The sequence below is a fragment of the Tigriopus californicus genome, chromosome 2, assembly GCF_007210705.1.
Source record: "Tigriopus californicus strain San Diego chromosome 2, Tcal_SD_v2.1, whole genome shotgun sequence".
NCBI lineage: Eukaryota > Metazoa > Arthropoda > Copepoda > Harpacticoida > Harpacticidae > Tigriopus > Tigriopus californicus.
The window spans coordinates 8,884,173-8,897,182 of NC_081441.1; the positions used below are offsets into that span (position 1 = coordinate 8,884,173).

Consider the following 13,010-nt stretch of genomic DNA (forward strand, 5'->3'; position numbering starts at 1 on the left):
CTGCTTGCGCTGGTTCCAAATTGTTTGGAACTTTCTCAATAAACGTTGGAACAACCCATTCTCGACGGCCCTGCGCAGTTTAGTACTGCTCAAAAGCTTAATGCGTAGAAATTTGGCGAGATTCAGTTCAAGATAAAAGTACCGATATTATAGTACAAAATATGGAATGACGTAAGACATCAGAGAAGGTGAAAGGAAGAAATCAAAATCTGTCTCAAAAATGCCAGAAACTTTTAGAATAGTGTCTATTTGTGATTTGTTTTTTATCGATTATAGCATTGACATTGAAATGTGACTTATTACGCGTTGTATTGAGAATGATTGAGGTATTTTGATATTATCATGATTATGAATAAACTGAATCAATCAATGCTTCAAAGATTGATTTTTATATTTTACTCTATGGAATTAATCATGCACTATGAAGCTTATTTGTGAATAACATTTAATGTTGCTTTTATCCTTGGGTAAACACAATTTCCAATCCCTTTTCATTGACATTGAAAATGGTGGCCGAAAAAGATCAAGCTCAAAACAAGCCAAGAACACATAACAAACTCAAAGTCTCTAATTTGTAAGTCTCTTGGAAATGGTGCGGTGACGATTATCGTCTTTTTTTATCTTATAATCTGACCATTCCCCAAATCCCCCCCCCCCTCAAGATATAGACCGAGAAACCCAAAATTCAAGTTGACAAGTGACCATCTCCGATGACTGTGGGATTCCCACCCCTCCATTTCTAACGCCTTCTCCTTCATTTCTTCCTTCATTGCAATGTGCCATGTCGGGTCCGGCGAAAGAAAGAAATCGGAAGGAATTGGACCGAATCATGTTGACACCTGTCAAAGACCAAAGAGGAGAGATCTCGAACCCAAACCAGTGACATGCTAGAACGTCCTATTCGTCCCCTTCGTCCCCCTCCTCGACAATAATCAGTCCCACTTCTTCGGCTCCAGAACCCAACCCGAGGCCAGGGGGGTTCTTCTTGTGTTTGATCCTCTCCCTCCATTGACGGATTAGTTCTATCACACACGACGAAGACAACATTTGTTAACTAAACACTCGTTTTAAGTGCTGGGATGAAAGAATGAAAGCAAGTTTGCTCTTTGGAGGATCCCGAGAAGCTCGGAATATCAAATGTGAACCTCTGGTTATGAGGCCTTTTGGCCATAGGGAGTCAGTTAAGAGAAAGAGACTTGGACTTAAGGGGGGGAGGGGCTGTGGGAGGGGTATGGATTGGGGGTGGAACGAGAGGGAGAAGAGGTCGAATGGTCCAATGGATGATCGTTATCGCTCTGAATAGACGGGGAGACTTGTTTGTTTGGATGGACTCATGTTTTATTCAGAATGCTCAATGATTATGAAAAGAGAGAAAGAGAAGGAGTCTTGATCCATCTGCGATGATAGATCGATGACGAGCGGCAAAAGCGCTCCCGGCAGATGTAATAATCCGTCTTCAGGTATGAATGGACACTACATAGAAAGTACTATATTTTCCTGGAAAGCTCGGGTTTCTGATTGAGCTCCGTTTATTTATCATTTTCAGCCGTGCAACGCTTGAACCTCGAGTTGGATTCATTCTTTCAAGCATAGGGAAAGAGACGCTATTCAATGTGAGTTTGTGGGATTGCAAAATCTTGACGCTTTTTTCCACTGGAACGAGAAAACTAGTCTGGCAAAACTTTGTTGGGCAATGCGGACAAAACGGATATGTAAATGAACACATGAGTGAGTTTCTTCATTCGGCAAATATTTTGTTTGGCAAAATCACTTTCCATCTCCCTTTGGGTTGTTGGTATTTCCTTGAATTGGGTCGGAGGGTGATCCAAATCTAATTTGTGGTCAAAGCCACTCGAGAGATGAGATGTACACTTGAGTGGAATTGGACAATGCTGAAAGATTGGCTTTCCGGGATTGCGGTGATCCAACTTTCGTGTTGATCTTACCATCTGTGCCACTCTGTGTCAAGCGTCTCTTTAAGAAATGACTGTACTTTGCGGAGTAACCATTTGAGAGTGTTCCATCTTCCTTAGAATGACAAGTCTGGTCATAAAATATTGGCGACTAGAATGCGGAAGTCATGAGTGCAAACTGAAAATGTGGGTCATCATAGCTTATCCACCACCGTTCCACTGTTCTGGTATGCTTGTTCGGTCGCTTGGTTGGTTGGTTGGTTGGTTGGTTGTGTTCCTTGGAGAGGAACGAAAATGCGGATGCTCCCCCATCTTTAAAGAAAGGATCAGCCTGATTGAAATTCATCATGGGAAAAAGGAAAGAGAAAGAATACCGAGAGGGTGGAACATAAGGGCACAGAGACCTTCTGAGGTTCTGGTCTAGCTTGGAGAGCAGCATCATGTAAGAAGATAAGACTAGAATAAACTCATGGGAACGAGGGGAGGTCGAATAAAAGTAGAACAGGGTGGAAGCTAGGAACAAGGGCTGCTTGAGCGCTCAATTATTATAATTCGATTCTCTAACGGGATCCAATATGTTCCAAGAGGTGAAGAGGGGCCAAAAATCCCTCTCAAGTAGTTCCAATGGGATCAGCCTTTTTGGGTATTCTCTTTGACATTTTTAAGTCTCTTGGAATCTTCGCCTCGAAAGAATTTTCATCTCGATTAATTGGAACCAAGATCACAGATCCCATTACCAATTGATTCCCGAGTGGAACGCACAAGCGGTATCTTGGGTGATAGTACCACTGGAGTTGACATGATGAAAGCCTTGTCAAGGCGCTCGTTTTTTGTGTATCTTTCTTGTCCCTCCATGCAAATGTGTCCCACTTTCAAGGGATCCCACAATGTGTACAGACACCACTGAAGGACTTGGGGCGTTCCAAAATTGGGTACTGAGCCCGAAGCGAAGTTAGTTCTCACTGGTGTTGACCCTATTTGAATTCATTAGTTTTATTTCCATTGTCAAGGGATGGATGGGAACAATGGAACTGCGATGGGAGAGCATTCATATGCACCCTAAACCCACCCAAAACGAGATATTACTCTTCTTGTCTCCCGACCCATTGACAATAATGTTATTTCCCCATTTCACCAAATAGAGTTAAAGTTCCCATGTTCCAAATTCATGACATGTCTAAAGGGACTATTTTTGTGCGATTTATTACTCTCTCGTTGGACCACTGGGCCTTCCAAAGGGTTGGCTCTTGTTGGAATATGAGAAACCCAAACCTGACTCTTATCTCGTCATTTCGCCCGGCAAAACTACTCGTCAACATGCTAGGGTAGTTAAACCTTGGTAGTTATATGACTGGCTTGACTACGGTTCCATAGTGGGCTTTATTGGGTTGCAGGTATGCGGCACTTGTTCGTTCCAAAAAGGAGCTTCTAAATTTCCTGCACTAGGGACTGGAATCATCAGTAGGACTCAAATGGACAAGATGCGTTGTGGGAGAACAAAACTCATGCTAGTATGTCCTAGGTCAATTTGGAAAGACCTTGGAGGCCTTTCACTCGATTTGCTTCAAAGATGATTACAACTCCGGACTGAGTGTCCGGATCGAGGCTTTACGGTGGTGAATGAAGGAGTCGGAGGGAAATGCAAAATCTTGGCGATATTTGAAGAGGCAGCAGGCAAAAGTGCATTCTGAGAATTGTCTTTGTTTTAAAATTCCACTTGAACCAATTGGTGCCTTTTCCAATGCAGTTTCCCCTTCTCCGTTCCCCAGGAGAACAATGGGATTCATTCACATTTGCCTAACTTCATTCACCCTTGGGTGAAGCTTCGGGGGATATTTGAAAGGTCCAGCCTTCATTCACCGTGCTGGAATCGGTAGGATTCTTCATAAAAGTACAACCTTCGTTTGATTTCAAAAGCATTTTCTGATTGGTAAATACAACTGGTTTGACGTCACCTCTTCTTGGATTGCTTGTAGGAATGCCAACCCGAATCTTGGGGATTTAGCTCCGTCATATGATTCGGATAACAAACATACGAACAAAGTTGGCCTCCTGAGGATTTTTGACGTAGATGGCTTTTGCTTGAAGTTTGATTAAGCCTCCTACTTGGATCAATCCAAGTATCTACTATTGCGAAAATTGCCTTGAAAGACAACTTGTGTAAGATCAACTTAAGTCCCATTTTCCGCATGCGTTCCTCTGGGTTCATTTTCCATTTACGACTCGTGCACTAAAAAACGAAAATCAGCTTTTTCTCGTCTTTAGCAGTGTGCTATGTCTCTTTCCAAAATTCATTCTTAACACCCAATTGCTGAGCGAACCATTTTTCATGCCTTTAAGTAGACGCGTTCCCTGAGACCGTGCCTTCAATTCCGGTCCCAATTTTTGCTTCCCTTTGAAAATGATAATTTTCTTGCCAGCCGTTGAAATTGGCTCCGAACACTTGAATCCCCAGATGGAGATCAGGTGGCCCATTGTCGCAATATCTTATTATTTCGGCTTGTCGGTCTTGCGAACTTTTGCACCTTCAGAGCGAGTTTGTCCCATTTCAAGCGCAGCCGTACGCACGTGCGCCCAAATGGTCGGTAGTTAAGCCTAGCCATGGTTGCCAAATGCAAAACATACCCCGTAAATCATTCTGGCCAGACGGGCTTCTTCAATTTATTGGAATGTCATATTGGTGACAATCGGCGGACTGGTTTTCACTGCAGATGCTGTCACATGGGTATCCCATGGACGAGAGGTAAGGAGGTGGTGGTCCAACCGGAGCACGTACCTTTTCTCATCGTTATCGCTGGTTGAGACCTTCCCGTGAGTCCCGCAGGGTCGAATGGAAACCCTTGGAGAGTGAGTGAGTCCGACTGAGAGGGAAAGAGAGACCATCCGACCACTCACTCTCTCTCTCTCTCTCTCAGTCTCCCTGAAGATCCATTAATTTCAATCCAGACCTTGGCGACGTGAGCCAAGGTGTTGTTGGAGAAACGACTCAGAGTCCCTCGTATATATGTTGGATGGAGGTGCTCGGAGAGTCGATAGATATACAACTAGTGGCAGGATATGTTTACATTTATTTCGTTTCACCTAGAGTCGGTGAGGGAGGATCTCCTCAAGGTCCGACCTTCATGTTTGGAAAAGATGAGATGGTTTAACAATTTTACGTTTCGACGAGGACGAGGATGCATCTGAAGGCCTGAAATTCCTACGAAATGCCAATAATTGAACGAAGAAAAACCCAGGGAATCGAGTTACCACAACCAACTGCATTGCAATGGTAGCGGGCACAAAAGGCCATTCAGCTCTCCGGATTATTGGACACAAATTTGGAAGGGAATTTGCAATTGGGTGGCCTTAAGGAACCCAATTCTCACCCTGGGCGAAGGTGATTTCCATACAAGTTTATGCGGGATGATAATTTGATCCGCCTGGGTTTCATTGGAGCTATCTTTGCTCCAAATGATACCAGATGCTCCCTCAAAAACTAAATAAGCGGCTGACAAACACTCGAAATGTATAAAATTGCAAATATTGTGTGAATTAGTTGTATGACGTTCAAATGAATGTATGTTTAATGGGCAATGTTATCGCTTGAAAGGTGAGCAGTTTTTGTGATGTGAAACCGTATTATTTCAGCCATTCTTGCGAGTAATGTTTTTGGCAATGTATGTTGTCTTAACAGTCAGACAGTTACAAAACAAGAAATTGATCCATTTAATTTTAAAATAAAATATTCAGGTCTTGACAGAAATATCCCACATCTCGAGTTTAAAAGAGAGTGATGTTTGGTCTATATCTACGACCAGTTACATAATCAATACCATTCAACTAGACCATCTCCCCGAAAGACTCTAACACTTCCATTTCAACAATACTCACAGGGTAATCTACAGATAGTTTACCTAGTACCAAATAAAATATTAGGAAAATTTGATCCCAAAACATCACTTTAAAACCTTGTTAATGCTGAGCTGTCGATAAAAATTACATGACAACCATCACGATCTGCAACCTTTCGCCAGAACAAATTTCAAGGTAGGAAAGAAAACTTGATCTTGACATAGGCGAGCCTCAAAGCTTCTATGTGTGTGTGTGTGACTCGCCTAGATTCTAGCCGAGTCTGATTGTCTCTCGTGTCTGTACCGGGAAAATGGCTTTTTATCCAAGTGTCTTATTCTCCCTTGGCCAGCAAAAGTCCCTCAAGACGTCTCCTCAAACCCTTTTATTTTGAGCTAGTGGACAAGTCGTCAAAGAAAATCCTCCTGGATGGATGGAATGCAGAGCGTCGTGGTGCAAACCAAGGACAAGGAAGTAAACCTCTCCTGGATGTACAATACTACCACACACACACACACGCACTCACTTGCTGAGTGTGTGAGTGAGTGAGTGAGTATCTGGCAGGCAAGCTCATCTCTCCACTGCTAGCTTGTTGGTCCAACCCCCATGGTTTTAGCCTAAGCCTTGTCCAAACAGACTCCAAAAAAAAAGTTCCTTGGGTCCAAATCCGAGTTGTTATTCCCTGGACTCTTGGCAATGAAACTAAGCCAAGAATTGACGAGCCTCTCTATCTTGCTGTTCCGTTTCTCACTAGCAGAGAAGAGTTGTTGGAAGGACACATTGAATTCTCAGTTCATTACCGGATGGTATTTGTTTGGAACAAGACCATAATGGAACAATGGACCCGGACAGCGCAACCACTCAAGGGACATAAGATTGGAATAGAGTGCAAGAAACTTCCCCATAAGAGTTCTCCCGACTTTTAGGTGTTCCATCTTTTGAAGTTGGTGCGGGCCTGTCCAACTTTTATGGAGTCGAAAGCCCACAAGGCGTTTCAGGGTTGATCCCTGGTCTGAAGAAATAGTGACCGGATTTCAGACCAGACAGATTTAAAGAAAACACATAAAAAGGCCCTTTTCGTCGGCCTTGGACACAAATTGATTTCGGTGCCTGTTGTTTCTGGAATCTAGGGGGTGTTCAAAAAGATCAGGATCGAGAATGGGGCCAACTTTTATTTGACGGACGGCTTTCTTTTGGGATGTAAATTATAGATTGGCGAGAAAACGAACGCGAGACTCCGGGGTTGATCCCGAGCTCGTGGATCTGATCGAGTATTGGTTGGCATTGGATATGTTTCAATATCTGGTGTATCTGTCGACTAACTGACCTGACCTTGGTGGCTGTCTATTCCTGATGCGCCCATCCGATCCCAAGGAAGATTCATAGCTTCTCATGCGGAAGATTTTTGCTCCATATCCTCCTCGTTGGTTCGTTCGCTCACTCTCGCTCTGTTTCCACTGCATTTTCTCTTTTCATTCACTAAAAACGCCCGCTTTCCCCTGAAAAAGAGAACTACTTCGATGTTGTGAAAATTGATACTAAGAAACGGACGATTTTTGAAATGCTCTCTATTTAGGCCTTTATGGTGTTGTTGTGTTTCTCAAGGTCCAAATATTTACTTACTTCTTGACCAGGCTTGGCAACAGCAATAGCCAAACACAACTCTTGGCCCGTGGAGATTAAGACACGAAACGAAGGCTTTGTTTTTTTGGCTTCGTTTTTCTTCCATGGAGTTGGTTCATTTCCTTGACCTCTAGACATTCTTCTTTCTACCTTCAGTTCAGTCAATCAGCCTTTATAGAGAAGCTAGAAGGGGTCTAAGTGGGAAATAGAAGTGTCTTTTCTCTCATTTGGAGACCGAAAATACTGCCACTCTTTCAAAGTGGGCGATGAAAGGAAATAGCTCTTGATCCCAACAAGAAGAGGAAGGAAAAAAGTTGCCCCCAAGTTTTGACGACAAGGCCCTCTTCATCTGTGCCTCCTTCTCCTGCTTAGAGAGAGTAACAAAAAAGTTCCTTTTTCTCTGGCTGAAAACTCCAATTAAGGCGACATTTTCTTCATCCGTCTGTTAGGATATCCTGAAGCCACAGAGGCTTTTTCCTGTCTACCACAAAAAATTGAAGGTTGATAGAATCTGGTTTCGGTTGGAAACGGATCGATGAATAACGTAGGAAAATGAGCTATCTCTCTTTTTGCGTTCTCCCTATTTTTGATCAATTTGCCTCATGATGAAAAGAAAGCGAATTAGTTGGAAAGAGACCAAACCAGCCCATTCATCTCTTGAAGACCTAAAAGTGCCCCGAACAGGATAGTTTTTTGCTCTGTGCCAAAAAGATGCGCCCTTAAGAATGAACCCAAGGCTCAATCTAGATCTGTCGTGACCAAAAATAGATCCTCATCCAAGGAAGAGAGGGATCGCAACCAGACCCCTTTTGGGTTTAATAAGGTATCCTCATTTTGGAGCGGGCACGTGCACCAAAGACCTAGATTGGGGATGGAAATGAAAAACACACAGAAAAACCATCACGATCGTAATGCATCATGTGGCCTGGAACTGTTGAGCTAAGTGAAGCAATCTTGCCAAGTGGAATTAGTTGCTCAAGGCAGACTTTGGAACTTGTCCTCCTCATTCCAAGTGGCTGCTTGCAAAGAGTTCTCTGTATATTAGAGTGCTTGACAGAAGAGAGATGCTATTATCCATTTGAATGGCTATAGCCCCCTTGCGCCGCACGAAATATGTTTTACGTTCTGCACTTCAGAGGGCCCTTTGTCATTCAGCCTCTACCAAGTAAAGGGCCGATTGGCTCAGACTCAGCACTATTGCGTCGTCACACTTACGTATAACTGGAAGAAATGCAAGGTGGGAAATACGAATTTAGGAACATTGCTGTTTATAATTCTCAACCTTTGAAAGAGCACGTTGCTTATTGTGTCCAGTAATATTGCTCTAAAAATTGCAAATTGACAATAGATTTGGTTTTAATGTAAGATTATTTCTAGAAAATACATATAAAGGAGGCAACCAAAACTAAAAAAAAAAAATAAGTTTACCTGACCACAGGTTTTACGTGGTATTTACTTCCATTGATGGGAACATTTTTAGCAAATCAAAATGAGCGGGTCAGATTCAAAAACAACGCAAGTTTCTTATGCGTGCGCAAAAATATAAGAAACACCTGAGTAAGTTTCTTGACGGAAACAGTCTTTTGAAAGAAATCTGTTTTTAGTTAGTGTATCTATTCTCTTTTCATTAGCACTCTATATGTGCTAGTTCTCTATCTTGGATTCTTGGTCATCAACTTGGAGCGACACGATAACGAAGAGGGCGACAACGTGTTGAGTCCCAAACCAAAGCTGCGCTTTTGGGAGACCTTAAATGCAGCTTTTGCTCCCACTGTACGAAGAATTCTAGCCCCTATATACACGATCAAATGACTTGAAAATAAAACTGTTCCTCCTTAATGCTATGCTATGTGGGTGCAGAGTCTCATATTTTGTTGAAATAGAAGTCCGTTGATCCTTTCGAAAACAGCTCCCATTCTAGATAACTAGATAACTCCAAACAGAAAGCCATTACACCATCCGCTTAAGCTTAGAGCATGACCTTGTAAAACGATACAATCAGCTGTTTTTTCTTAGATGTACGTTAATAGAATAATGATAATGCCATCCCGTTTCTTCTTTTATGACACTTTTAGCACCTGACACCTCTTTTTGGCAGTAATTCAGGTTTGAAAGCTGTGACGCAGCGGTCCTGGAATATTTTATACAAAGCAAAAAAGACCAACAACAGAGGATATTTTCGTGGCTTATCCCCATGTCCTCCAAGTATATCTGCACTTCTTCTGATAAATCTAACTGAAAATGGAACAAGGTTATGAAAAGGGTCAAAGCACCAAAAGGAGCAACCAATGAATTCTTATCAGAGAAATACCCCCAAAAATGTTTGTCTTGCTTTCGAATGGTAAGTTCACGAATATCTGTAATTTCGTTAGATTTTTGTGTCATGGCGAAACCTTAGATTTGTGCTGATTCTTAAAGTACTTAGTTTAGCGTACTTTTATTATAAAGATGGAACATTTTGAGACATAATTGGGCTTCAGTTGTTCAAATATCTCTAATGGACATTTACTAAAATTAGATTTCCTCCCCACGAGCATATTTAGGTTGGTGCTAAATGCTTCCTTTTTTGTTCCCACTTTCCTGGCACGAAGACCCCCTTGGTTGTGGCTCTCTCTTTCTCTTTCTCTAGAAATAATTTCCCCTCGTTTTGCGAAAATGACGTCAAACCGGATTTTTCGTGCTTTGCTTAAATTTCAAGCGCAATTAAGTTCATTATTCTAGCTTAACCTGGGCCGAGAATCTCCATTGGATTGGTCCCCGGCTACTTGAAGGTAATGACTGGGACCCGGTTCCACTTTGACTTCGTCATCTCAAGGCCTACAAGGCCTACTTAAGGTTGGCCCTTCATCACTTTGACTCGGCCAGGAGACAGACAGACAAGGTAGACAGAGACGAAGAGAGTCAAGAAAGAAGTGAGGAAGAAGAAGAAGAGGAAGAAGAAGGCTCGAGAAGTAATTAAAAAGTCGTTCAGGACACCAGAGGTGTTCCATACTTGTTCCTTGCTGGAGAAGCTCGTTTGGAAATATCCCCAGAGATTAGGTAATGGAGCCCTCGCCAAATGTTTTCCTCCGGCTTCTCAGTCCGTTCATCTGTGGATCAGTCATTGCCAACAAGGCTTCAAGATAAACAGATATGGTCGTGGGAAAACGGGGAAGTATTCTTTTTACCATTAATGCATTGACTTGGTCCAAGGCCACATGAATCCCATGGGCGCTCCATGTTACTTTGCTGGATGCGTCTTCGGCAAACCCAACCCTCATTGTTTCTTGGACCCTGCGAATTAGCTTACTCTGTAAATAGGCCTTTCCGTGGGCGTGAAATGCAGGCAAGGCAGTGTTCGTAGGAGCAATGTTTGTGCACTTCCAGCGTAGCTTGAGCAACAATAGGTCTGTTCCATTTTATTGCCACTTCTCTCGTTCCTTCCTCAATGCCATAAAATGGGCTTTAGATATGAAACAGCAAAGGGACAAGAAAATCCTTTTCCCACCGTGGAACTTGGATGGACCGTGGATGAAATCCAATTCTCCGGCCATGGATGATTAAATATCAAGAAATCGGACTGCCAGAAAGAACAAAGAGAGAGAGAAAAGGGAGTCATAAGACCTTCTAATGAAGATTTATGGGCGGAACGAAAGGTTTCAAAACTGGTGCACTGGCAAAAATGCACCTGATGCAATTCAGTGGATGGAAGAGCCGAAGCTCAAGCCGGATTTTCTGAGACAACGCAGGTATTTCATTAATATCTGCCTGAAAAGCGTAGTGTCAGAATCAAAGTAGTTTTCATTTGCAGTTCAAGGACCCTCGTGCGCTGAAAAAGACTAACTCAACTAATTGATGAACTAACTTCGCTTAAAAGTTGAATAATTTGGAGCGGGTCTTCGCGGAATGCGCACCCAGTGCATTTAATTCTTGTTCCATGGTTTCACAAATATAATCCGCCCCTAAAGTTTTCTGGCGGCCTCTTCATCTTGGACCCTTCAAACCGGGACGAAAAGTCATTGTTCTCTTTACATGATTTTGCCCGTCGGCCTGGAAATCAGTGCAGCTTTTCAGCGCCACAAAACGGAAATGACTTGGAACAGAGCAGTGAGCAAGCAGCAAGAAGACAAACTTATTCCTCACTGAATAGTTTGCTCATGTCTGTTGTGCAATCGAGGTTGATCTCATTGACCTTGTTCCAAGTTCGGGATTTGTTGTGCATATTGGTAAGCATGGAGCTAAATTCAACTTGACTTCAGTCTTGGAAAACACGGCTTAGAAAAGAAAGTGTCAAATCTACGTACAGTAGCTGGCAACCCAATCATCATTGGATGATGCATACAAGCTAACTCTCTTCAGCGCTCCAAACTTGCCCATTATGAAAATGAAATTCTGTTTCTCTCTCCAGTGTGAAATGGTTCTTGACGTTCCCAGGCACCCTGTAGTTGGGAGCTAATGGCCCGTCTATGTGGTTTTGGGCCCACCCTTAGCCGTCAGTTATATCATGGTTAGATTCTCGAGAAACAGACCCAAGTCAGTACTTTGCCCTAGAAGAGTCCAAATGCACTTCTCCTCGTTCTGTCACTCCGTACGTAGTAGCACTTGGTGTGGGAAGGCAATGAAGAAGGCTGTAAAATTTGTCATTTGCCAACAAATTTTCCCGGTCTTGAATTTCTTTATGAGTCTTTCAGCCATTCTTTTTGCTTGGGACGGAGACGGTTTGCTCACATGATCTTTTTTTGTCGCTCAAAGGCCTTGGCTTTCATTCTTTCTTTGATTGCCAAACTTTTGTCTTGCTCTCCTATTCAAATGTATTATGAAAGATTGTTTTGTCCGACTTATTCTTTATGGCCGACAAATGACGGGATTTATTTTCAGAGTCGCGTCATTCACCAAGGTTGGCTGACAAGCTGGAGCATTCTAAAGCAACACCCTGCCGGGCTCTTACGAACTACCGAGAGCCTGAGGACACCATTTACAAATACAATCTTTTCTGAGGGATTTGTCAAATGGCCCTAGAGAGCCTCATCATGGTTTTTGGAAGACGTTCACTTGCCTGGCCTCGAACAAGCAAGCTCATTCTTATCCAAGGACGTTCTTGATATCCATTCACCAACACATGTAACATATAATGTACTAACTCCATCAACTTTGAGGAAAAATGTGAAACGCACACACGCAACCTCGGCCCTTGGAGTATTTTCCCCCCTGGATTTGTTGACGTGACTGAAGAGGCTTTCATTTTTGACGAGCAAACCCACCTCAGGGGTCGTGGCCATCAAGCAATGTTAAACAACGAGTTGATGGGCTCTAGTGGGGGGATTCCTGTCAGTAGTAAATAAAGTTGCCGAACATAAATAAAACTCAACCACTCCTCCTCGACCAAGCGTTGAGTGAATGTAGGATGATAGCCCTCGTGGCTAGCCTTCTGTCCGGATTTAATTTCCGCTTTTCCTCACTTTTACGACCTATACTGTCTGCGAGCTCCCAAGCCCGTGGTCCACGAAGGTCTCCGGACAGCCACATGGGAGGTCGCTCGAGTCGGTTCACTAGGCCAGAGATAACAACCACCTTGAAAGTCTCCCACGAGATTTGGAAGCCCAAAGATAATGTCTCGAACGAGGCGGCCTTCCTTCCTCTGTGGAACCGGGTCAATTACTTTCA

The 13,010-nt window shown here is 43.1% G+C and overlaps 1 protein-coding gene across 3 annotated transcripts in view; it reads right to left on the reverse strand.

The window, feature by feature from the left end:
• Window positions 1-1,491: 1,491 nt before the first annotated feature.
• The window catches only part of LOC131893313 (zwei Ig domain protein zig-8-like), a 26,753-nt gene continuing 15,234 nt past the window's right edge, over window positions 1,492-13,010 (reverse strand). Inside the window, exons 6-7 of one of the 3 annotated variants that reach the window (XR_009374676.1) lie at window positions 7,077-7,243; window positions 1,492-2,225 (exon numbers count right to left, since the gene is read on the reverse strand). Coding sequence is in view for 1 of the 3 variants with exons in the window: in XM_059243310.1 (XP_059099293.1) it covers window positions 7,224-7,243 (20 nt within the window). In the remaining 2 variants the exon portion in view is untranslated. Of the gene's footprint in view, window positions 2,226-6,898; window positions 7,244-13,010 lie in introns of those variants that run through there. The other 2 variants (XR_009374675.1, XM_059243310.1) reach the window with 2 other exon arrangements.